Genomic DNA, 26553 nt, shown 5'->3' on the forward strand with positions numbered 1-26553 from the left:
TTTATCAGAACTGGCCATTGATTGTCTCATCCATTCTCAACCATTACAGCCGTGAGGGGTTTGATCTGGGGGAGGTTGTGGTCTGCATCCTGGGTGTGTGAAATGTTAGAAGTCTGAAATGAAATGCAACAGGACAAATGACAATGGAGCTTCCTGCCACTGCTTGATACACAGGTGTAGTGGGCTGTATGTGATTCAGTAAATGGAACTTAACATTTGGTGGGTGATGCTTGAGGAAGTGAAGGCCTCATAGTGTGAATTAAAGGTATAGAAATTAGAAGGAAAAGCACATTAACTGCTGGCTATGATACAAACTTCTTTTTGAACACTACAATAGATTGAACTGGAGCTTTCTGCATGTGAGGTAACTCCTCACATTGAGGAACATCCCAGCTACTAATTGATATAATTATAGCAAAACCGAGGTCCTTGTGCATTCTAGGCAAGCCCACTTCCACTTAGCCACTTCCGTCCTTGGCTTATGATGCAATTTTGAAAGTGCTAAAATGGCATCAAATTAGTGCTGTGGTAGAGACTTAGAATGTGGAGAATTAGGTATTCCCTTAATTACTACAGAATCCTCCTCAAAGGTCATGATAGTTGGGCTGGCCATTGAAGAGTGAATACTACTCTACCACACTGTAGGAATGCAGCGTTATAATCAGCTGTTGCCCCCAACAACAGTGCCTGCAGCAGCCTTCCTCTCTCGCAAACTCCTGCAGGTCCTCAACTGAGACACTGTCTGAGAGACTTCAGTTTCAGGATCTGTCATGTGGGGACCGAGTTTACATCGAATGGTCACAGATTCCATTTCCTATCCATCCCCCTGCCTCCAGCACAGGAATCAGAGCCTGGCTGGAGATTTGTGCTCTTATGTATACCGCCTCCCTCCAGAAAAACTGAGACCCTCATTTCTGCTGCTTGGATTCTGATTTCATTTCTCCAGAACCCCTGCTATGTTGTCTGTCTCTGGTGCTGGGGACTGAACTTTCCTCAGAGGTCCTTTCATGCTGTTCCCAGCTGTCTGTCTGTCCACAGCATTAATAACTTCCCTAATAAATTCTTTGCTCACAACAATCCATCTAAATGTCCCCTTAAACCCAAATCCGAGGCCTTTCAGTATTGAAAAAAGAACTAAAAGTCTTCAAAGAGTTTAGAGAAAGGTCTAGGTGTCCAGTAGCCACTGCTAGCAGAGGACTGTGTCCTCCCATAGCCCAGGCTAACTTGAAAGACAGCTTATTCTGAGAGGGATTGGCTGCTCTGTGCAATTAGGGTCCTCAAAACAACCAAATGAAAACAAGATCCATTCATAAACTAAAACATTAGGTGAATCCAATGTTTACAACTTCTCTTTGTAAACTGCTTAAAAGTCATATTTTATGATTTTTGGAGCTACTCTGTACCTCATATGAGCAGCTCATATTTTCATATCTAAACATAGGTTGGAATTTTGGAAATAAGATCATGTAATTAATTTGCAAACACAACTGCCTTTTAAACTAGATTAAATCCCTAGTAAGTATGATGTTCTTATAGGGCGAGCATATTAGACTTTTACAGATTTGTGGCATTTAAAAAATAAGTGTATTAGAATTGTGAGGCTTGTGCAATCAAATAACTTTAATTCATACTATCCCAGAGTTATTATGCAGTTAAAGTTATCTAGCTTCTGTTTCACTGTTGAAAACTTCAGCAGACTTTTGTGCACACAGGGAAGAAGAAAGTATATATCTGAAACAGCTGTGAAAAGTGCAAATGATGTGCCAAAGGAGCAGTGTCTGGTTCAATAACAATACCAATCTCATTACTGAGGATATGCAGTGCAGAGAGCTGAGCCTCATCCATGTCTGTCTTATGCATGATGTGAGTTATTCTAATGCAGTCACAGTCCCTGAGCTCCATCTCCCAGAAGTGTGCCTGCGACAGTGTGGGACCCAGTAGTTTACATCAAGAAAGTAATTCCCCAGACAACACTGTGCTCACTTCCTCTGCAGAAGAATGAGATTTGTTGATATTCTCATAGCATTTATGATTCATTCCACTGCAATAATTCGAGAACCCATTTTCCCGTCTCTAGGGATCCCATTGCCAAGGGAAATAAGAAGAATGGGCCCCATACCCTGGAGCTGTACTTCACCATGTCTCATGTAGAGAGAAGAGGCAAGTTGGTATGTAGTTATATGTGCCTCAATAGTCAGTGTATTTCAAGAGGACAGGGCCGTTTGCTGGCAAGATGCTAACCTTATATGACCTTTATCTCAAGAAAGTCTACCTCTGAATAATGGAGGGATAGATGGTGCCTAACAGTCCTTCATACTAAGGTTTAAATTTTGGCAAGCTGAAAACAAGTACCTGAGATAACTAGCTAAAATACCCCTGAGTATTTTCATGAAATTGATGGACATGCTAATCTACCTGACCCAAGACATTCTTCAAAAGTAAGATTGAAAATATAAGCATATGCAAATGCCCTGGTAACTTTTGTATTTATTATAATGATTCAGATTTTCAATATATGAGAAATGTATCAATTGTCATTGACTTATTCAACAATAAACTATTGAAATTATTTTATACTGGCAGGGTTTGCATGTATGCACTGTGCTTTTTTTTAGTAAGTCTTTTTAGAAGTATTCATTTTATAGTCTCCAATTGGGTTTATAAAATAGCATAGTGTAATTTCTTATTCCTGTCATGCTATAGATAAAAACACACGAAAAAAACAAAACAGCCCTCATTTCCTTTTTGTCTCAACGAATTTTTTTTGTATAATAGGTACTTCATTTTAAAATTTAGAAAAAATAAATGTAGGGAAATGTACATAAAGGTTGAAAATAGTTACTTTAGTTTGTTTACACATATTAAGACCCTGACTGCCTCTCTCACTAGTATACCAAGTGTTGATGTGGTTCATAAAAGGGGAACTGTTCCACAGTCACCATGGCATGGTCAGTTACACCTAGCAGCAGCTTTTTTATTAGTCCATGTGCAAATGAAAACAATTTGGATTATATATGACTGTAGGAAAGACTGTGCTTAGTCTTCATTTTCACTTGTTGAAACACAATTGGACAAAGAATTCTACTTGCATCTGCACTACTCTTGATACAAGACAGATTTATCATCTCACTCCGTCTGTTATTGTGGACAGACATCTACCTCAGTAAGCAGTATCAGTACACTGACAAGAGTAAGATGCCTATAGCATAGTTTGTATTTCAGGTATAAGCTTGTTCATGAATTTGACTTTCCTTAACTATTCTCCAGAGAATTTAGGGAAACCCCCGCATGCACACACAGAATTCTTTACAGCTGCAGCTTCATGGGTACTAACACAGATGTCCCAGCCTTCCTCTTCCTCAGGAAATGAATTCAAATTGTGCCTAGGAAAACAATAGGTGATGTGAATGAAAATGAAATGCCCAAAGTGTTTGTTTATGGACTACTATGAGAACTGAAAAAGTATGTGCTAGCAATCTTTATACCTGCATTTTCCAAAAACTAAGGACAAACTGATAAAAGAAATGGGTTATTAAAATATGGAAGCCTGTTTATGTGAATTAGAATGTGTCCTGGGGCAAGCTTTAGAAACACAGCACTAGTTAAATTGCAGTTGAACAGGATTCTTCTATAAAGCAGTCATTATTTTCTGTAGTCCCTTAACAGCATACAGTTATTTCATGTGCAGGGGAAAAGATTCCTGGTACCACAGCAGCCCCTATGATGGAATGAAGGCTAACACAGTGAGGACGGTTGACAACAGCATTGTTTAATATATAAGACTCTAATAGAGGGATTATAGAAACACATTTAATATAGAATAGTGAACTTTAGTGTACTTACTGTGAAAATAGCACATTTATTTAGAGAGGGAACTTATGTCCAAAGTTCTTATTGATGTTTTGAAATACATCCATTTCTGTCTCTTGCTGTAATTGTTACCAAGAAAAGGAAAAGTACCAACCATTTTCCTTGACTCCTTATCAAAAGTCTTCTGGTTTTGATTGATATTTCTCAGAGTCATCTAGAATGTCACATTAGTAAAATATTCTAGAAAAACATGAGAGTTTTTGTATTGTGAAGTCTACATTTGCCTGCATTCGTGTCTTGTGCACATGGCTTGCCGCTCGATTCTCCAGGTCCCCTCCTCGTAGGTGCAGTGGCATATGGTGCATTCGTCGGTCTTCACCTCTCTACCAGCTGGGATGACAGCAGTTTCTGCAAAGCAGTTTGGACCTGAAATGCAGAAAAACGTTTCACACTATTGAGTGCATACATGTATAATGTATAAATTAGGCAGTTAGCACTGCAGAGTGGTTCATTTATCCTCTTATGAAGGACAGTTAGAAAAGCCAGAACTAGAAACACAAAGAACACTTTTTTTTTTCTGAAGTGAAACCACTTAAGTTACTTAAAATTTTAGGACAAAACATTACTATTTTCATAGGTAGACTACTCCATTTGGTGGGGGCCTTTTCAGAAGTCACATCTATATTCATTAGATTTAACTAATGCTGTGAAATAATTTCCCAAGAAGCTTCAGAAAACCAGGCTCACTCTTCATGGCAGTTGTAGGAGGGAGAAACAAGAAAACAGTCATCCCACAGGCATTAAAACATCAGGTGTGTCACAACGACCAGGGTTTCTGTCTAAACATCAGGTGTGTCACAACGACCAGGGTTTCTGTCTAAACATCAGGTGTGTCACAACGACCAGGGTTTCTGTCTAAACATCAGGTGTGTCACAACGACCAGGGTTTCTGTCTCAACATCAGGTGTGTCACAACGACCAGGGTTTCTGTCTAAACATCAGGTGTGTCACAACGACCAGGGTTTCTGTCTAAACATCAGGTGTGTCACAACGACCAGGGTTTCTGTCTCAACATCAGGTGTGTCACAACGACCAGGGTTTCTGTCTAAACATCAGGTGTGTCACAACGACCAGGGTTTCTGTCTAAACATCAGGTGTGTCACAACGACCAGGGTTTCTGTCTAAACATCAGGTGTGTCACAACGACCAGGGTTTCTGTCTCACTGCTGGCTGCAAGTCCCATAAACAGAGTTCTTTTAAGTTACGGGGCCAAAGAAGTAAGTCCCTAGGTGATGATAATGCGTATCTGGAGAGCACAGTTAGAGCAACACCCCCAGGTACTGTACAGGGATATGTTTTTCACAGTCATTAAGAACCAAGAATGACTGCAATTCTTGCTTGTAAAACCAAGTAAAAGCTTAGCACAAAGGTGTACCCTCTGTGCTTAAGTTTAGGTCTAAATTCAAGGGTATGAAAGATGAGCAGGAAAAACATTTCCAGTATGTGTTGAAACTAATGCTGCTATAAAAGATTACTTAATTGGGCCTCAGGGAAAAGGCTTTTAGGTCGGATCTATTCACCAATAGGCACTTACCTTCCACCTCTTGGGGACAACTAAGGGCAATAGCAAACCAGAAGGTGCCGTACAATTTTCCACAAAAGGGAAGCAACCAACTGTCCTAACCAGCTTGAAACATGTGATCCACAGCAATGACTAGCATGTACCCTAAGGGTACAACAGTGGCAGACATACCTTGATGGTAACCCACAGCTCTCTAATAGTACTTAAGGCCCACTCAACAAGAGGAAAATCATGCCTAGTACTGGAAACCTAGGGCTAGTGAAGCCATGAACCTTGGAAGAGAACTTACAATGGCTGCTTTACTAAACCAGAATGATCCCTTTCTGCATTCTAAATGTTTGTCCTTATACCCACAGATAAGTATAGTTCTTATCTCTCATCAAGGAGACTTCTCTTTACAATAGATAGAGATCATTACAGAAAAGCACAGTCAATCAAGATACAGAATTGTGGGACACATTACCAACTGCTAAATTTATGACACAACTTCTGCACCTATGGTTCAGAGGTCATTACAGAAGAGGGGACAGAGAACTTGTAAAAGTCAGAGGAGCTCCCCCTCGCGACAGAGTGCACGAACGAGAGAGGAGGAGGGCGCTCCTGGCGACAGCGCTGCAGACGCCATTATCCTCTGTGCCTCCGCTGCACGGACGTCGTGCTCGCCTCCTGCTCGCCTGCGGCCCCTCACGTTGGTGTATCCATTTAATTCAAGAAAATGGAGACCGAGCAGCCAGAAGAAACCTTCCCCAACACTGAAACCAATGGTGAATTTGGTAAACGCCCTGCAGAAGATATGGAAGAGGAGCAAGCCTTTAAAAGATCTAGAAATACTGATGAGATGGTTGAACTGCGCATTTTGCTTCAGAGCAAGAATGCTGGTGCAGTGATTGGGAAAGGAGGCAAGAACATTAAGGCTCTGCGTACAGACTACAATGCCAGTGTTTCAGTCCCAGACAGCAGTGGCCCCGAGCCCATACTGAGTATCAGTGCTGATATTGAAACAATTGGAGAAATTCTGAAGAAAATCATCCCTACCTTGGAAGAGGGCCTGCAGTTGCCATCACCCACTGCAACCAGCCAGCTCCCGCTCGAATCTGATGCTGTGGAATGCTTAAATTACCAACACTATAAAGGAAGTGACTTTGACTGCGAGTTGAGACTGTTGATTCATCAAAGTCTGGCAGGAGGAATTATTGGTGTCAAAGGTGCTAAAATTAAAGAACTTCGAGAAAACACTCAGACAACAATCAAGCTTTTCCAGGAATGCTGCCCTCACTCTACTGACAGAGTTGTTCTTATTGGAGGAAAGCCTGATAGGGTTGTAGAGTGCATCAAGATCATCCTTGACCTTATATCTGAGTCTCCCATCAAAGGACGCGCACAGCCTTATGATCCCAACTTTTATGATGAAACCTATGATTATGGTGGTTTTACAATGATGTTTGATGACCGTCGTGGACGTCCTGTGGGATTTCCCATGCGGGGAAGAGGTGGTTTTGACAGAATGCCTCCTGGTCGGGGTGGGCGTCCCATACCTCCCTCTAGAAGAGATTATGATGATATGAGCCCTCGTCGAGGACCTCCACCACCACCTCCTGGTCGTGGTGGCCGGGGTGGCAGCAGAGCTCGGAATCTTCCTCTTCCTCCACCACCACCTCCCAGAGGGGGAGATCTAATGGCTTACGACAGAAGAGGAAGGCCTGGAGACCGCTATGATGGCATGGTTGGGTTCAGTGCTGATGAAACTTGGGACTCTGCAATTGACACATGGAGTCCATCAGAATGGCAGATGGCTTATGAACCACAGGGTGGTTCTGGATATGATTATTCCTATGCAGGGGGTCGTGGCTCATATGGTGATCTTGGCGGACCTATTATTACCACACAAGTAACTATTCCCAAAGATTTGGCTGGATCTATTATTGGCAAAGGTGGTCAGCGGATTAAACAAATCCGTCATGAGTCAGGAGCATCGATCAAAATTGATGAGCCTTTGGAAGGATCTGAAGATCGGATTATTACCATCACAGGAACACAGGACCAGATACAGAATGCACAATTTGCTGCAGAACAGTGTGAAGCAGTATTCTGGAAAGTTTTTCTAAGACTAGTGAAGAACTGAAGGAGTCCTGCATCTTTTTTTTTATCTGCTTCTGTTTAAAAAGCCAACATTCCTCTGCTTCATAGGTGTTCTGCATTTGAGGTGTAGTGTTGACAAGATGTCTAATGTTTTAGTTACTTACAGAGTTGGGGGGAGGGCATGCAAAAACAAACATTAAAAATTTGAAACCGCAGCAGAGTGAGTGAATTTAATTTTTCTTTATTGTTGGTGGTTTTAAAAAATTTCCCCCCGTGTAATTACTGTGAACACCTTGCTTTGTGGTCACTGTAACACTGGGGGGCTGGGACAGGGAGGAAAGTAATAGTCCACGTGTCCCTGGCATTTGTTCAGAGCAGTGTGCAGAATGTAATGCTCTTTTGTAAGAAACGTTTTATGATTTTTAAAATAAATTTAGTGAATCTATTTTTGGTGGTCTTTTTTGTTTTTTTAAGGCAATTTTCAAATGGTGGTTGAACTTTCCAGCCCACCCCTAAACTAAACACTAAGTTTGATTTTCAGCTCCTCTGTTGGATATAAGTGCACGTCTTGGACATAGACAAAACACATTGGCAGTTTCAGTTTGGGTGATTTTCTTAATGGTTGGGAAGATGTGGCTTGATAAATTTCCATCACATATTCATGCTTATAATAAGCTTGGAATTTTGTTTGTTTTTGCAAATGTTTGCCACTACTTTTCAGCAGTTTTCTATGTTAATGGGGAGAACTAAGGTGGGAAACAATATTACAAGAATTAACCATCCTAAGTATATGCCAGAAGCCTAATGGGCAGTGAGCTTTATTAATCAGAGTAACACTTGGTTATAGAAGTGGCTGATGCTGAGTAAATCCTGGTTATTTTTGTTAGATAATTTCTCACCTATAGACAAATTGTCAACCGCTTTAGTGTCTTGTTGAACTTTGTAAAAAATATATATATATATACTTGTTTTTTCCATTGTATGCACAATGAAAGAAAAAGGATGTACCATTTCTCTGTGTGTTGAATTATGTAGGAAATGTTTGTGACCGATTCAAAAAATGGAAAAAGTTCCTGTGGATGTTTTGTGTAGACTTGGCGCTGTATTGGTAGTTCAAAATCCACATCTTAAATAAACTTCCATGATGTTAGTTTTGATGTGTGCCCAATTTGAAAGGGGGTTGACTGATACAAAGTTTATTGAAGTGTTCCTCTTGTAAGGAAATACAGTAATCTTAAATTAAAAAAAAAAGTCAGAGGACCAGGGAATTTGCTGTGATACTATGCCTTTTATGAATGTCAGAAGCTGCATTCATGAAGCCTCATTAATATGGCTGCCTAAACATGACATGAACACGGATGATACCAATAGACACACAAGGTGGAATGCTTAGGAGGCCTCTACTTTAGACAAAGAACAACAAGCAGCTAAGAAATAATGAGAGCAAAAGTGAAATCATCGCCCCAGGGAAGAGCATGCCATTTAGTGACAAAGGAAGATGGATGCCCCAACGGTGCAGAGGAACTTTGGGTGACTGTACAGGTAGCGAGATGTCTCTGTCATTTCTAGAGTTTAGAAGTTGCTTACTTTTTGTTTGCTTAGGTAATATTGTATTCTACTGGAGTCTTTGATGGAGTTGAAGAATAGTTAGTTATAGTTTTCCTTTGTTATAAAAGATAAAATAGATGTAAATATTGTAACTGTAATTCTTACTTGATAACTGTTTTGTTATATGTAATTTTGCTATGTTAAAGTTAAAGCCTTCCTTTTTTTTTGTTTAAACAGAAAAAGGGGAAGTGATGTGGGAGTGTCATATATCAATCTGTTGATTTCATTGGTTAGGTAATAAAGAAACTGCTTGGCCCTCATAGGTTAAAACATAGGTGGGTGGAGTAAACAGAACAGAATGCTGGGAGGAAGAGGAAGTGAGCTCAGACTCGACAGCTCTGCTCTCTGGAGCAGACGCCATGCTCCCCTCTCCCTGGCAGACGCAATAAAGCTCCAACCCAGGATGGATGTAGGCTAGAATCTTCCCGGTAAGCACATCTTGGGGTGCTACACACATGAATAGAAATGGGCCAAGCAGTGTTTAAAAGAATACAATGCGTGTGTTGTTATTTCGGGTATAAAGCTAACAATGTGGGAGCCGGGCTATGGGAAGAGGCCCGCAGCCCCCACTACAGATCAACCCTGAAAACATATACACATACAGGTAATATTATACAGGAATCAGCAGATTGCATGTATATATCTAGGAACACACATGTAACAACAGTTTTTTAGAGGCCATGAATTTGAAAGAATAAAGGGGCAGTACGAGTTTGAAGGAAGCTTCAGCAATTACCCCTTTGGGATGATGGTATAGAGGAGATCTCCTGGCTGGACTGGGGGTGGGTAGGCATGAGTAGTTGAGGGGTTGGGTTGTGGGGTGGGTGGAGGGGGAAAGTGCTGAGGGAGATGACTGGAAAGGTAGGTTTTACAGAGGGGTAAAATCCTGATACAAGGGAAACTCCCATGAGTCTACAGGATGGCCCCAGCTAAGACTCTTGGCAGTAGTTGATGCATAGCCTGAACTGGACATCTCTGGTGATTGGATTGATGACTAACCCACCTGACGTCGGAGAGCCCTCATCCAGTGAATGATGGAGGCAGATCCAGAGAACCGAAGCCAGACATTGGGTTGAGTTTGGGCAGTCCTGCTGAGGAGAGGAAGGGGGGATTGTAGGAGTCAGGGGATTCGGGGACATAGCAAGAAAACCCACAGTAATGGCTAGACTGGCTCATGGGAACTCATAAAGTATGAACCAACAACCAGGGAACCAGCGTAGGACCAACTTAAGCCCTTAGCATATATGTGACAGTCGTGTAGCTTGGGTTCTTTGTGGGACCCCTGTTAATGGGAGCAGGGTTTGGAAATCTATTCCTCATACTGGATTGCCTTGGCCAGTCTGAATACAGTGGAAGGTGTTTGGTCTTATGACAGCTTGATATGCCATGCTTTGCTGAGGCCCATGGGAGGTTGGCCCCTTTCTGAGTGAATATGGAGGAGAGGTGGATTAAGAGGGGGTAGAGACATGGGAGGAGAGGAAGGAGGGGCGATTATGGTCTGGATGTAAAATAAATAAATAATTGAATACAAAGTTATAAATTCATTTTTATTTTCTCTCTTGATTTTTTTTAGCTAATTAATTTTTTCCAGCCCAATCAGATTTCCCCTCCCTTGTCTCCCTCAGTCCTTACCTCTAACCCACCCCCAAACCACTCCTCCTCCTTTCTTTTCAGAAAAGGGCAGCCTCCCATGTATATCAGCCAGCCATGGCAGATCAAATTGCAGTAAGACTAGACATCTTCTCTCCTATTAAGGCTGGACTAGGCAACCCAGTAGAAGGAAAAGGTCCCGAAAGCAGGCAACAGAATCAGAAATAGCTCCTGCTCCCACTGTTAGGAATACCACAAAAGACCAAGCTATTCAACTGTAATATTTGTTCTGAGGGCCTAGGTCAGTCCCATGGTCCTAAGTCAATTGGTGATTCAGTCTCTGTGAGCCCCCATGAGCCCAAGTTAATTGATTCTGTAGGTTTTCTTGTGGCATCCTTGACCCCTCTGGCTCCTGTAATCCTTCCTTCCCATTTTTCTACAGGATTCCCTGAGGTCTGCCTAATGTTTGACCCTGTGTCTCTGCATCTGTTTCTGGGTGAAGCCTCTCTGATGACAATTTGGCTAGGCAACAATGTATGAGTATAGCAGAATATCATTAGCAATCATCTTATTGACTTTTTTTTTTCATTTTTCTTTTTGTCAGTCAGTCATGTTTGGTTCTGTTTTAGGTCTCTGAGCTGTCCAGCCTCTGGTTCCCAGGTTCCCTCTGATAGTATGGGTCTCAAACTGGATCAGTCATTGGCTCACCACTCCCGTAATTTCTGTGCCACCTTTGTCCTCACATATTTTGTAGGAAGGGCACATAGTAGGTCAAAGGTTATGTGGTTGGGTTCAGGTTCCAGTCCCTTCACTGAAAGCCTTGCCTGGTTACAGGAGATGGCTAGTTCAGGCTCTGTATCTCCCATTCATAGGAGTCTTAGCTTATAGATCCTGGGAGTTTCCATTGAGCTCTGGTCTTGTCCTCCTGACAGCAAATAGTCATGGCTTATATTGACATCTACTGACTTTCTGTTAAGAATATGCATGTATCATCTTGCCCTAAACTTATTTTAAATCTAAGACTTTCCTGCATCCATCAGCGTTGCTCAAATACCCTAGCCCTCTCTGTATATAGCCTGCCCATGCCTCTTCTCTACTGTCAGATGAAAGCCCAGTGTGGGATAGGGCTATGTATGGACCTACCTCAGAAAAGTGCCCCCCACCATCACAGTGCACTCCCCATGCCAGGTATACCATGAAGTTACTAATTTTTTCTTTCTGTTTATTATCTTTACAGAATAATCTGCTTTTTGTTCATCCTAATATCATACTACAATTGCTCAGAGTGCCTGTATCCTGAGAGAGTTACTCGGAGGACTCATCTTCAAAGTAATATGAGATTGCTGGCTAACATGTGGTCATAGACTAAATAACCGCTTCGTGCCATGGTGGCCTCATCCACCAAAGGGGATAATAATATGCTATGGAGTCTTGTTATGTGCTGTACATTCCTCTTAGTTATTCTGAGAATGTCCTTGCCTGAATTGCTTTTTCTGCACAGCGTTACTAGTCCTTCTTAGACTAATAGTTTACCTTCTTATGTTTATGTCACTCAGAGATTTTAGATTTTTATTTGTTAGTGTTTTTCTCAATTCAATGAAATTGTATTCTTTGTAATGGTCAAAATTTGGCTGGTGGTATCAAGAACCTCAAGCTGCTTTTAAAAAGTAATTTCTCATTTATCTTCCTATTATACAACTTTTTAAAAAAGAGTAAGGAAATTATTTCTTTGTTTTCTTTCACAAAAAGTATGGTTTTCTTTTAATTTTACTTAAGATCTTATCTGAGCTGTTGAGCCCATATCAGAACATGGGAACTGTCTTGTTCTTCCTGGTCCCAGTGGGGGCATTCCTCACTGTGTGTTCAACACCTACTCTGCTAATGGACACTTTGAAATTGGTCCCCAGAAAATATGCAGTGCATCTGCACTTGGGGTATGTTGTAATCTTATGATTCAAGTGAAGAAAAAAGCATTTAAATATTGGGAACTTATTAGTAAAAATAATATTCCTGGACAAAAAGTAAAAGCTAACTATAGTACCAACAGTTTATGAAAGTAATTAAGAATATGCAATCCTAAAGGAAGGAAGCACCATTTATATTATTTCATGTAGGAAAGTTTTTCTTTTATACAATTGTAACTAGAATATTACATCATTTGTCTCCCTTTCATGGCTAAATGAATTGCTAAGAAAAGTACTGGCTCAGGGCTTCCTGGAGGCTCAACTTCTGGGTGCAGAATCGACAGGATTTTAGAGTTCCAGACGTCCATCTCTCATGGCTGCAATAACAAGTAATTCTTCTTGCTCAGAACTCAATGGTGATATACTTTATTAACTTCTGAGAGGCATTTCATGTTGACCAGTTTCTTTATCCTATTTTGTTAGAGAATTTCTCAGACCACATGTGTCAGGCAGCCTCAGGGGTGTGTGCTTGTATTATGCCATGTCACTGAAGCAGTGTAGATGCAGAGTGTAGTTCAAATATACTGCATCAGTGTAGACTGCTCTGGCTTGGAAGTGACTTGAACATGTCCCCAGAGGGCATTAGAAAAAAATGGTTTCTGATATGGTAACAGTAAGCAGAACTTAACGGGAAATGCCTGCATCACTTGAGAGTGTGTCCTTGGAAGAAATTAAAGTTGTTATGGTTGGCACTTCAGTCTTCCCAACCAGAAAGCAAGACCTGAGCAGCGTTTCCGGCTTCATATCTGATGATTTGGTGCTTCCTCATGTACACTGCTGACAGCATTGCTTTCCATCATGAGGTACTTACCAGGGCCACAAAGCCAGTACTTGGTTGTATTAATGAAAAATCAGTTAAGACACAGACCCTTAAAGAATACATGAGACTGGCTTTTTTCATGCAAAATAACTTAGAATGGAGGATTATTTTTATTACTGTTTTTTAAAGGTAACTTTTACTTAGAATTGTATGCCATGTTGCTGTGTTTTCTTGCTTCAGATATTTGATTTATGACACATAAATTAAGAGCTACTATTCTTGTAGTTTATAAACAATTTTGGATCTGAATGTTATAAAAGTTTTGGTGAATTATATCAGTTTTACTAAAATTTACATTTAATAACAGGTTCCAATTATTGAAATTTTCCATAGTTTTTATATTTCAAGAAGAAATCTATAAAATCACCAAGTTCTTTGTTGTAGAATATGTGTACACTGTATGGGGATGTATTTCTGTGATTGTTGTTATAGAAAGCTGAATGATCAATAGCTAGGAAGAGGTTAGTGGGGAATTCTGGTGACAGAGAGTACTCTGGGGAGAAGAGAGGTAGAGAAGCCAGCCAGACAAGGAATGGTTTGAACACACAGAGAGGGATAAAGGTGAAAGCCATGTGGTAGAACATAGATGAATAAAAATATGGGTTAATTTAAGTTATAAGAGCTAGTTAGGGACAAGCTTAAGCTATAGGCTGAGCTTTCATAATTAATAAGAAATCTCCATGCAATCATATTGAGAGCTGGCTGTTGAGACAGAGAAAGACTCATTACTCGTGGCTTCCCATGTGTACGCTCAAATATCCAAACATAGCATCTGAGAAAGCTAAGACAAATTCTGGACATGAAGCTAGATATGGATTCCCAATCCTGCAGTCTCTCAGATGAGCCAATGCTTAGTGTACAGAGACATGGCTCTTGGCCACTAACTTTGGGCTTGAGCTAGCCACTAATGCCACGTGCTAAGCTGAGCTATGACTGACATGGCAGTTTAAGATTTGCCTCACATGGTCCGAACACCTGCAGGCACTTAGTAAAACCAGGTCCAGACACAGAAAACTATGTTTAAAAATGTGCTTAACTGCTGAAGAAAGAAAAAAAATGGGTATAGACAGTAAAAAAAAAAAGTTTAAAAATAATAATGTCTTTTAAGGAAGAGTAGAGCAATATAAAAAATAAGGTACATAAAGATGGGAAATACACAGGGTGTCTGGATTCTGTATGATACTTCGCTGACTTTGAATTTTTAAATGCTAATGTACAAAAAACAATCGCTTCTGAGAGACATTGGATTATGGAAACTGTTATTTAAACTAAACTATATATTTAAAGAATGTTTTTAACTTTAAAATGGAAGTCAGAAAAGATGCTGTGTTGCAAGAGAAGTTTTCCACAGGAAGCAAAAGTTATAATTCTCTTTAAATTAATGAAGATCAGATTTGATTGGAGGAGTCCTCCTAAAAATCTTGGCTACAGACATTAAAAAAAGAAACCAAGAAAGACTACATGACAGGTGACATATATGCTGAACCCTTTACATGGAAATAGCTATGAGACAGGATGAAACGTGATAAATCTTGTTGGCTACATTGTCCTCTTGACATCCATTCTTAGAGAATTGGTTATACAGTCCAAATGGATGTGTAAAGTCGACATATGCCTTTTACCTGCTTATCATATAATAAATGTCACTTTTAACTGACTTGTGCACACCAATGAAGACACGTAGCTCAGGTAATCCAGCCTCTCAGAGTGCCTTTGTTGCGGTTTCCTCAAAATTCTGAATCCATAACAACTTCAAAGCTGCTAGCTGAGATAGTCCAGCCTCACAGATTATCCAGCCAGATAAACTCTACACTTTACCATCACACAGAGGCTAAACAAAACATAATATAGCAAAAGCCATGTGGCAGGATGCTCATTAATAAAAATACGGGTTAATTCAAATTATAAGAGCTGGTTAGAAACAAGCCTAACCTATAGGTTGAGCTTTCATAATTAATATGAAGTCTTCATGTCATTATTTTGGAGCTGGCTGGTAGGATAGAGAAAGACTCATTACAGTTTTTTATCTTTCAGATGATTTTTCTCTGAACATTTGTGTCTGCAAATGTGTATATATATGTATATTTTTTCTTTATCAAGCATAAGCATAATAATTAAAGCCTTCAGATTTTGTATTTCTTATCAAATGTGTTTGTAGGTAACAGTTGTAAGTAGAGGGGAGAGTTATGACACTTCACTCATTATTCCATAACAGTTGTTTTATGAATAATTTTAGAGCAATATGAAAAGGGTAGCTGCCATGGCATGATGTGTACATAGATCTCTGTTAGTTTTTTTCACTTCTGGGGTTTTGTATAGTTAGCACCACCATTACCTCAGTTCAACTCCCTAGGGTCCCTCACTCTACCACCATCCTAAATTCATGTCCTCTTGTTATTAATAACCATATGAGCTCTTTTAGTGTTGCCCATATGTGATGGGTGTGGTGCCATATACTGAGGCATGGGCAACATCCCCCCAAGAAGGGTGATGTTTTCTCTTTCATCAACCATTAACTGCTAATACCACCAAAATTGGGAGTCTCTGGGTCATCTCCTATTCATGCCAGAAGTTTGACTAGTTTGAGCTTATACAGTACTGGTGTCAATAACCACGGCTACTGTGAACTGATGTGCAGAAGCTATGGCAAGCCCAGAAATGTGCATTTCATATTTGTCCTCTTTATCTGTCATTCTTTACTCCCACTATTCTATGATGTTTCCTAAGTCTTTGATGAAGGGAGAGGTTAATAGAAATGATTATAGGTGAGCATTCAGGATTTTTTATACTTGGTGCTTTGGTCATATATGTGTCCCAGTATTAAATATGATCCACTAATGAAACATTAAATCTGTGACTAAAGTTGAAAGCAACCCAAACATATGGATACAGACATAAATATTTGGAAGATGGTTTAAAAACATGTTCACTTAACATAACATCAAGTTCTCCCTAAGATCAGCCTGTAGTTGTGGACTTGTGACCAGGTTTACAATATAAATACCGTCTGTGGAGCAGGACATCATCTCATCTCCAATCATAAAGTAACTGGTTATCTCTATAATCATATGCCACCATAGTACCAGTGGGCAAATCTTGCCAGGAAGGTCGGTGTTGTATGTAGCTTGCACATTTCAGCACTGATTGAGACCACTGATGACTTTCCTTCCCTCAAAGCCTGTACAACACCTTCTCATACTATTAAGCAAGCCAGATGGGACAGAGTTTTCTGGTCAATGAAGTTCCGTGGGTGAACAGACCTACTCTCAAAAGACATGGGCTACTAGATGAAAATCTCAAGTGTTAGCCACAGGTTACCTCCTTACAAGTTACTGGTGAGTTGAGTTCTCAGCAACACCCAAAACAAAAGCTATTTCTACTGCTCTTGATTGTCCACCATAACTAGATGCTACTGAGAAAGACACCGCTTATCTTGTATGCAGGATGTAGATAATAGTTTTCTACAGGAACATCAAATTTTACATTCAATCAGAGCCCTGTTTATTTGCATCCTTAGGAGCCTTTGGCTTTGTCCCATGTATTATCTTAAGTCATTCTGAAAGAGAATAGTGCACTCCCAAATTTGAATTTTTGTTTCTTTAATGACTAGTAATGGCCTTCATCTATTTTCCTTTAATCCATTTTGATGTTCTATTTGTAAGAAAACACCTTGTTTGAAGGCTGTTTTGTCATTTTGGTAAACTATCACCTATCACCATTATAGACTATTTCAGTAAATGTACATTGCAAACTTTATGGTAACTGATGAAAAATGCTAAGAATAGGGAGGGTAAGATATGTACTATGGAGCCATAAAATGCTGAAGTGAAATCACAACGTATAGAAAAGAACTAGAGACAAAAACTGAAACAACAGATAAAAAAGAGTAACACTGGAAATCAGTGTGGCGATTTCTCAGGAAATTTGGGATCAACCTACCCCAAGATCCAGTAATACCACTATTGGGAATATACCCAAGAGATGCCCCATCAAATGATAAAAGTATCTGTTCAACTATGTTCATAGCAGCATTGTTTGTAATAGCCAAAACCTGGAAACAACCTAGATGCCCTTCAATGGAGGAATGGATGAAGAAAGTGTGGAATATATACATATTAGAGTACTACTCAGCAGTAAAAAACAATGACTTCTCGAATTTTGCGTGCAAATGGATGGAAATAGAAAACACTATCCTGAGTGAGGTATCCCAGACCCAAAAAGAGGAACATGGGATGTACTCACTCATAATCGGTTTCTAGCCATAAATAAAAGACATTAAGCATATAATTTGTGATCCTATAGAAGTTAAATAAGAAAGTGAACCCAAAGAAAATCATATAGTCATCCGCATGGAGAGGGGGAAGTAGACAAGATTGCAGGGCAAAAACTGGGAACTTGCGGGTGAGGTGGCATGGGGCAAAGGGGAAATGGGATGAGAAACATGAGAAGGGGAGGATGGGAGGAGCTCGGGGGATTGGGATGGTTGGGATATAGGAAGGGAGGATACGGGAGCAGCGAAGTGTATATCCTATCTAAGGGAGCCATCTTAGGGTTGGCAAGAGACTTGACTCTAGAGGGGTTCACAGGTGTCCAGGGAGATGTCCCCAGCTGATACCTTGGGCAACTGAGGAGAGGGAACCTGAAATGACCCTGTCCTATACTGATGAATGTCTTACCTATCACCTTAGAACCTTCATCTGGCGATGGATCGAGGTAGAGACAGAGACTCAATTTGGAGCAACGGTCTGAGCTCTTAAGGTCCAAATGAGGAGCAGAAGGAGGGAGAACATGAGCAAAAAATCAGGACCACGAGGGATGCACCCACCCACTGTGACAGTGGAACTGATTTATTGGGAGCCCACCAAGGCCAGCTGGTCTGGGACTGAATAAGCATGGGTTGATTCCGGACTCTCTGAGCATGGCGGACAATGAAGGCAGATGAGAAGCCAAGGACAATGGCACTAGGTTTCGATCCTAATACATGAACTGGCTTTGTGGGAGCTTAGCCTGTTTAGAAGCTCACCTTCCTGGAAGTAGATAGAAGACCTTCGTCTTCCCGCAGGGCAGAGAATTTGGACTGCTCTTCAGTATCAAGAGGGAGGGGGGATGGTGTGGGGGGAGGAGAAGAGGAGTGGGGATAGGGGGAGGGAAGTGGGGGGAGGGGGCAATATTTGGGAGGAGGGGAGGGAAATGGGAAACGGGGAGCAGGTGGAAATTTTAATTAAAAAAGAATAAAAAAAAAAAAAGAAAAGAGTAACAAATGTCACAGGTATAAATATGTAAAATAATAGAAATTAGTCTAGTGAGTGTTCAATAGGCTTAATATATCAAGATAGAGATTGTTAGAGTGGATCACAAATAAATCTGATAGAACTTCAGAAAAATATATGAATCTGTTATTACACTTGCAGCAAACATGAAACCAGTGAGGACAGAGGGACCAGAAGAGTACTAGCCATCCACTGGGTATTTCTGCCCTCTGTTCCTGTCATTCATCAGCAAGAGAATACACCTTTTTCCCTCAAAAACATTTAGAATGATGATTAAGATAAACCAAGTTATAGACCAAACAACACTAATGTTAGATTCCCCCTCTCTATGCTATGTATATGTTTTATTCCCATTGGTTAATAAAGAAGCTGCTTTCAGCCAATTGCTTAACAGAATATAGCCAGGCTGGAAAAGATACATATAGAGAGTATACAGAGTCTAGGAACTTCCATGTAGCTGCCAAAGGAGAATGATTCCTGCCCTGGAACCTTACTGGTAAACCATGAGCCTCGTGGTAAAATATAAAATATTAGGAATGGGTTAATTTAAGATATAAGAAATATGCTTAATCTATTGACCAAACAGTATTGTAATTAATATAGTTTAAATAGTTTCTGTGTGATTATTTCATGTCTGGGCAGCCGGGAAATGAATGAGCAGTCTCCAACTACACAACATACTTTAGAAAGTTGAAGAAATTTTAAAAATCATACTATAAGTGTAGTTAGATCACATTAGAATTAAATTGGCTGTCTTTAATGGAAAACAACAGAAAAACACCAAATACTTGGAGATTATGCAGCATACAATAAGAACAGTTTACCTGAGCTAATAGGAGCTCACCAACTCCACCCGGACTGGGAAGGAACTAGCATAGGACCAAACTAGACCCTCTGAATGTGGTTGACAGTTGCATGGCTGGGGCAGACTGAGGGGCCACTGGCTGTGGCACCGGGATTTATTACTACTGCAGGTACTGGCCTTTTGGGATCCTATTCTCTTCGGATGTATACCTTGCTCAGCCTAGATGTAGTAGGGCAGGTCTTGGACCTTCCCCAAAGCAATCCTCTCTGAGGATTGGATGGGAGTGAAGTGGGAGAGTGTGTGGAGGGAATGGGAAGAGGGGAAGGAGTGGGAACTTGGATTGGTATTTTTTTTAAAAAAAAATCTAATAAATTTTAAAAAAGAACAGGGTGCTGGATAAAATCCAAAGAGAAATTTAATAATACTTTAACTTAAGAAACAATAAAAACACTTAAAACCTGAGAGATAGCAAAGTACAGAAGAGAATTTACAGATTTAAATGCATTTGAAAAGAATTTTAAATAAATTAAGTTTTTACCTTAGAAAACTGGAAAAGGTGGAGGCAGTTTAACCAAAATCAGCAGAAATAAAAAAAAATGAGTCTTCCAAAACGTGATACTGAAACCTTTGGCTATGCAGGATCAGAAGACTCAATCCAAATGTCCCATTTTACACAAAAACTCTTTTAAGGGGATAACATAACATTTTCATAAAACAGCAGGTTAAAGTTGTCAAAACACAGAATTCTTGGTGAGTTTTTGAATGAACATTAATGTGCATGAGCAAAATGGACATGACAGTACCTGCCACCCAGCACATGAAGCACCAAGAGGGCAGAGACAGGAGGTCATGAATGTGAGGATTGCCTGAGATATATGAAAGAGAAAATTGTTGCATTGTATTTCATTCAAATGTAAATTACTATTCTGTAAAAGTGACAAAAATAGCACAAGCTATAAGATGGAAGAAAATATGTTTGCAAGTCTTTTGTCTGGTAAAGGAAAAATGCCCAGGATGTAGAATAGCCAGAAGTGGTGGATTACTCAAAAAAAAAAATAGCTTTTTCCAGACATCACAGGAGTCTCTGTGGGCTCCCCCACTATGACTCCCTGGCTCACATAATCCCTCCTCTCTTTCTTCAAGACTCCTTGGAACTCAGCACAGTGCTTGGATATGCATCTCTGCATCAGCTTCCATCAATTACTGGATGGAATATCTCTGATGACAATTAGGGTAGTCACCAGTCTGATTACAGGGGAAGGCCAGTTCAGGTACCCTGTCCACTATTGCTAGGAGTTTAAGGTGGCTGGTGCACACATGAACTCACAGGTATTATGACAATGTGCAGAAGGCCTGCACATGTTCAAACCAGACAACATCCCAGCAAGGAGAAAGGAAAGTGGACACAAAATCTTACCTTAACCAAGAAGGTATTTGCAATTGATACCTGCTGGGAAAGGAAAAATCTTTTTTTCAAGATAATGACTGTAGGCCATCTACCACATCCATAAGGTAGGCCACTCAAGAATAGTTAGTCAGAACATAGTGAACTGCTTGTTTGTTTCTTTTCCTCTGTATGTTGCCTGTGTGTACATGCACACGTGTGTTTTGGTGTTTGTTTTTAATTTTAATTAAAATATAAATACATTACTTCTACCCTTTTCTTTCTCTTCATCTTCTGCCTCCCATACCCCTCTCTCTAACTCTCTCATGGTCATCACCCCAGATTCAAATTGATAGCCTCTTTATTTTTGAATAGTGTTATGCATTATAAATATATAACCAAGTCTCTTTTTGTCGTTTGTGTGTATATGGTTTCTGTTCTATTCTGTAACAGATAACCAATTAGATTGCTCATTCATAAGAAAAGCTTATTTCCCTTCTCTCAGCAGTCATTGGTGTCTGTAGTTCTCTGTTGAAGAGTGGAACCCATAATGATGGAGGAGTTAATTTAATTGGTTAATGAAGAAACTGCCTTGATAGGACAGAAAATTAGGTAGGCAGAGTAAACAGAACAGAATGCTGGGAGGAAGTGAGGCAATTGCCATGCCTCTCCTCTCTGAGCCAGATGCGATGAAGCTCCGGCTCAAGATGGACGTAGGCTAGAATCTTCCTGGTAAGCCACCATGACTTGCGCTAATCAAAATGTAAGAATTAGCCAACAAGAGGCTAAAACTAATGGGCCAAGCAGTGTTTAAAAGAATACAGTTTCTGTGTTGTTATTTTGGGGCATAAGCTAGCCAGGCGGCTAGAAGCCAGGTGGTGGAAAGCAGCCCGCAGCTCCTTCAACAGAATGGCGCCCAACGTGGGGCATGAACCCACGCCCCTGAGATTAAGAGTCTCATGCTCTCCCGACTGAGCTAGCCAGGCGGCAGGAAGTGGCCCGCAGCCCCTTCAACACCATAAGATTCCCTCCCTTCAATGTTAGCATGTCTATTGACATTGACATTGCTCAGGTCTCGTTTAGGCAGCCATTTTGAAGACAAATGGTTTCACAGCAGACTTCCTGGTACTCTTGCTTTTGCAATCTTTCTGCCCCTCTTCAAAGATATTCCCTGAGCCATAGATTTAGAAGCTGTGCTGTAGGCATGTTCACTGGGGCAGGGCTAATCAGGATCTGTTAGTCTCTGTATTATGCTACTTGGGCTGGCATTGTTCCCTACAAGAAGCATAGACTAACAAAAATCTCAGTATCAAGTGGTTGATTATAGTAATCATAGTGACCACCAAAGCCATATAAACACTTATTGTAGCCCTTAGTTGCCTCTCAGATGGTGGAGGTGGGGGCTAGTGCTGAACATACCAAACTTAGAACACTGGATTCCGATATCAAGATGGACCTTGCTTCATGCTTCCATAGTACCAGTAACCATGATGCAAGCTTTCAAGAGATGGGGGATAGTTAAACTGTCCTTCCCAGCAGTGACATCTATCAACCACAATAATGATCAGCATGGCAAGATATCCAAAAAATTTTGTCATGGAATTCATATGTTTGTGGTAAACAACAGCTATCTAATTGAACCTAATGCTCACCTTAAGTCAATGGGAGGGAAACTGTGTGGTACTGAAACCTAACCAAATATTGGGTCTAGTGAGGTAAGTCATAGATCTTAGAAGAGAACCTACTCCTGCCTTTTTGCTAGACCAGTATAATTCCTAACAATATCCAAATATTTTCTTATACAGATGAGTATTGCTATCACCCCTTCATCAAAGAAGCTCCCCTCATAGTAAATGGAGGCCAACACTGAAAACCACAATAGGACATGATGACACACCAATGGACTGTGGAGGAACTCAGGTCCAGTTATTTTTTTTTTAAGAAAGAGAAAATATGAACTGAGGTGGTAGGGATGGGGGATATGGAAAAAGTTTTGGACGGGGAAAGAATATGCCCAAAACATATTGTCTGAAAAAATTTAAAAATAAAATTTAAAAAACAGAGTACATTAAAGATAGTAAAAGAGAAATATAAAGTAAGTCAGCAAAGAAGGCTGACTCATTAGAGCACTAGTCAAAATGAAGCAGAGTTAACAAAGCAGACCTTTAGAATTCTGGGAAAATTATCACTCATAATCACCAGATGGAAAAATATAACTGAATTAACAATATTGCTGTCTGTAATTGGACTGTGGTACTATAGTTACTTAATGGAAAATGAATACCCATGTATTTAGCTGCATTCATAGGGAGGAAAATGGAAAGAATAACTGTAATCCTAATTATTTAATATATAATAGATAATCTTCTTAATCATTTATTTGCTCTGCAATTGGCAAAACAACTTCATAACTATGGAAAGTACATTCAGGAACTATAAGTATTAATTGAGTCATATGGGTAATAAGTACTGATTAATTATGTTGTTATTATTGACTTGGCCTAGATAACTGATGATGGCTAATTCAAATATGATTCTGTCCTATAGCAGTAATGCTTTCCTTCCTCAGGGATAGTTGATAAACAAACCTTCACAAACTGAACTTTTCCTGTGCTGGTCTGACTTTAGGATGGAGGCTCGATGTTTGTGGAGGTTCTTAATGTCTGGACTGCACTCACAAATATGCCGATCTTAACTGATGCACAGTGATATGGCTCACATGCTAGTCTTACTCAGAATCATGTGCAGACACTTAATGACAGTGTGACAATATTGGAGCAGGACCATGTCAGAACAGGGTTGGATTATGAATGCCCTCAGGACTGGGCATATTTTACAGAAGGGATTCAAAGAGCTGTTGTGCCTCTGCTCCTACCACTCCTATCACAGGTATCTACAAGGTACACGGAACTGGATAGCAACTTGTTCTTGGACTTTTATGCCTACAGAACTGTAAGAAAATATGTTTCAATGTTTCTAAATCATTCATTCTGTAGCATCTTATATTATTTGTTTTTATGTTTATTCATGCAACGTACATATGTATGGTGCTAGTGGAAGCCAGAAGAGAATCAGATATCCTAAAGCCATGTGGATTCTAGGACTTGAACTTGGGTCTTCTGGGAGAGCAGCAAGTGCTCTTCATGATGGAACCATCTCTCCATCTCTATAATGTTTTGTTATAGACACACAAACAGGCTAAGACACAGAGTATCAAGGATGAAAGGGCCTAGTAGCACTGTTAAAGAACTCACTCTTGGGCAAGTGTTTATAAGAACCTTCCTCCCTTTGTATCTACCAGTGTTTCTAGAATAGAACTGGAATGGAGAGTCTGCTGGACCCTGACAGAGTAGGCCATGGTAGTGCTTCCTCTTGGCTTGTTCTAGCCTGATGATAAACTATACAGGGGCTCACAGATCCCAAATCAAGCTGGAACCTTGTGAGAGAGTTAGAATTGGGTACTTTCCTGCTATCCCTGTCTCCAGCAGCACTACCTTCCACAGTGATAGTCATCAGTGCTCATCACAGGGCAGAATCCACAAGATCAATGCAGCCCCACCCCTGACTCTAGTACTTGGTGTTCAGTGTGTGTTTAAAACCTTTGTTGAAATCTTAGACTCAAATAATGAACTGCCATTCTGAACATCCTGCTAAAAACCACAAACCTGTTTATGCATATACCACTAGTATGTTTTAGATTTTTACTACAATAATTCATGAAATAAGGCACATATATGGCCTGGTGTGATAGCAGATTTCTTAAATCTCTGCAGTCAGGAGGCAGAGACAGGTAGATCTCTGAGTTCAAGCCTGGCTTACAGAGTGAGTTCCAGTACAGCCAGGGCTACATAGTGAGATTTTTTCAATATATTTCTATTTATTATCATTAATTATTAAATTTAAAAAATTATATTACTTACCTCCTTTTCTCCCTCCAACACCCACTATGTCCCATACCCCTCCTCAATTTAATGGCCGTCTTTATTATTTTATATATTATACACATACATACACAAATATATATACATACAACTTTCTGTGTACACACATGTGTATATGTACCTACTGTATATACTTGTAGGTAAATATAGAATAATATAATTTCTTGAAGCCTTATAAAACATTCTTAATGTTATTTGTCCCTCCTTCCACACTCTCCTGTTTTGACCTCCCTCCCCAATCCCCAATTAGGGCTTCCTTCTCCCAGTTTTAGTGGTGAAAACATTCACACACTCAATTCTTAGAAAATATACATAATATGTCTCACTCAAAAAATGAAGAATGAAAAATATATTCTTTTTCAAATTAAATATGTAAAAGCAATCATTTTTCAAACTTAAAATGTTACCTGTTGAATAAACTGGATACAGACTTCATTAAACTAAACGAGGATTTTTTACAAAAAGCCTGCCTTTTCAGAGCCTTAGTCACGTCAATAAATACTGACACTCAGAGAAGCAGGCTTGGAGTGTAGAGCACTTCCTAAACATACTTGATCATGAAAGCCTGCATTCATAAGTAGATATTAGTATTTGGGGGACATGTGTATTTCACAAAGGGGTCAATAAAGCAATTGTAACATATGTCACTGACTTCTTTGGCTTGTGCAGAGCTGAGAGACTCACTGGGGCATGAGCAAGCATGTTTACTAACACAGACATAGGGGCTTTCATTGCCCAGAACAAAAGCAGAAACATATGCATCAAGCTGCCACACAACACCAGGGACTTGACATTACTAAGTTTGAGGATCTCTTTTATCCCCCATCCTGGCCTTAATTCCTATATAATTGAATAAAATTCCAGTTTTTATTATTGCTAAGAACACTTAAAAGTTATGTAGCCCTCTGCTGTGGACTTCTTGTCCTCAATACTGTGTTTATGAGATTCAGTCCTCTCTTTTGCACTTAGCTGCATTGTTTTAGTTTTCATTCTCACATGTTCTGAATGAGTCCTTTATCTGGCACATTACTGCAGATAGAACTTTGAAATAAAGTATGAAATCATTATCTCAGATTAGTTCTTTCAACTGTTGCTTTACTTGTTTCAAAGCTATGCTCTGGATATATGATAATTTAGTAGAGTACCGTCTTCCACTTTGAGTCTTGCATGTATCATTAAAAGAAAAGAAACACCAAAGTAGAGCTTTCAGAGGAGTATAAATAAAACAAGTCAGAAAGTATACACAATGAGGGGATATGAGGGGCCTCTGGTAAGCTGTGTTCCTATTCCAATTAATGGAAAACATCCCTATGACTTTGAGTCACCTTTAGTTTACCTTGAATATCAAGGTATAACTATATTCCAATTTGGTTATTACTTAATAGTTATTTAATATGTTACATCCTTAATAGCCTACTAAAGTGGCATTCCACCTGGCCAATGACTGCTTTGTCTATCCAGTGGGGACATGATGGAAAGTGGTGGTCCCAAGATGGTCTTTAGGGTGGACAGCTGAGTGGATGCTGGTGACTGAAGTGGTGAAACGATGGTACTGCAAAGTTGAGGACTGTTCTGAACAATATTATCTATGTTGTTACTAAATTCCATACACTTCTGCCCACTATGGTGGTCACAGTTGGTGTGGGAGGCCTTCTCTCTATGTGTTGCTTTTATTGGTTAATGAATAAAGAAACTGGCTT

The 26553-nt window shown here is 40.0% G+C and overlaps 1 protein-coding gene and 1 pseudogene across 2 annotated transcripts in view; one reads left to right on the plus strand and one right to left on the minus strand.

Moving 5' to 3' along the window:
- Positions 1-2881: 2881 nt before the first annotated feature.
- The window catches only part of Vwc2 (von Willebrand factor C domain containing 2), a 156532-nt gene continuing 132860 nt past the window's right edge, over positions 2882-26553 (minus strand). For both annotated transcript variants that reach the window (XM_057772949.1, XM_057772950.1), the window contains exon 4: positions 2882-4236. In XM_057772949.1, the coding sequence (XP_057628932.1) occupies positions 4085-4236 (152 nt within the window). In that variant the 3' untranslated portion in view covers positions 2882-4084. The remainder of the gene's footprint in view (positions 4237-26553) is intronic.
- LOC130876430 (heterogeneous nuclear ribonucleoprotein K-like) lies at positions 6068-7629 on the plus strand (annotated as a pseudogene).

Source organism: Chionomys nivalis, chromosome 6 (genome assembly GCF_950005125.1).
Source record: "Chionomys nivalis chromosome 6, mChiNiv1.1, whole genome shotgun sequence".
Classification (NCBI taxonomy): Eukaryota; Metazoa; Chordata; class Mammalia; order Rodentia; family Cricetidae; genus Chionomys; species Chionomys nivalis.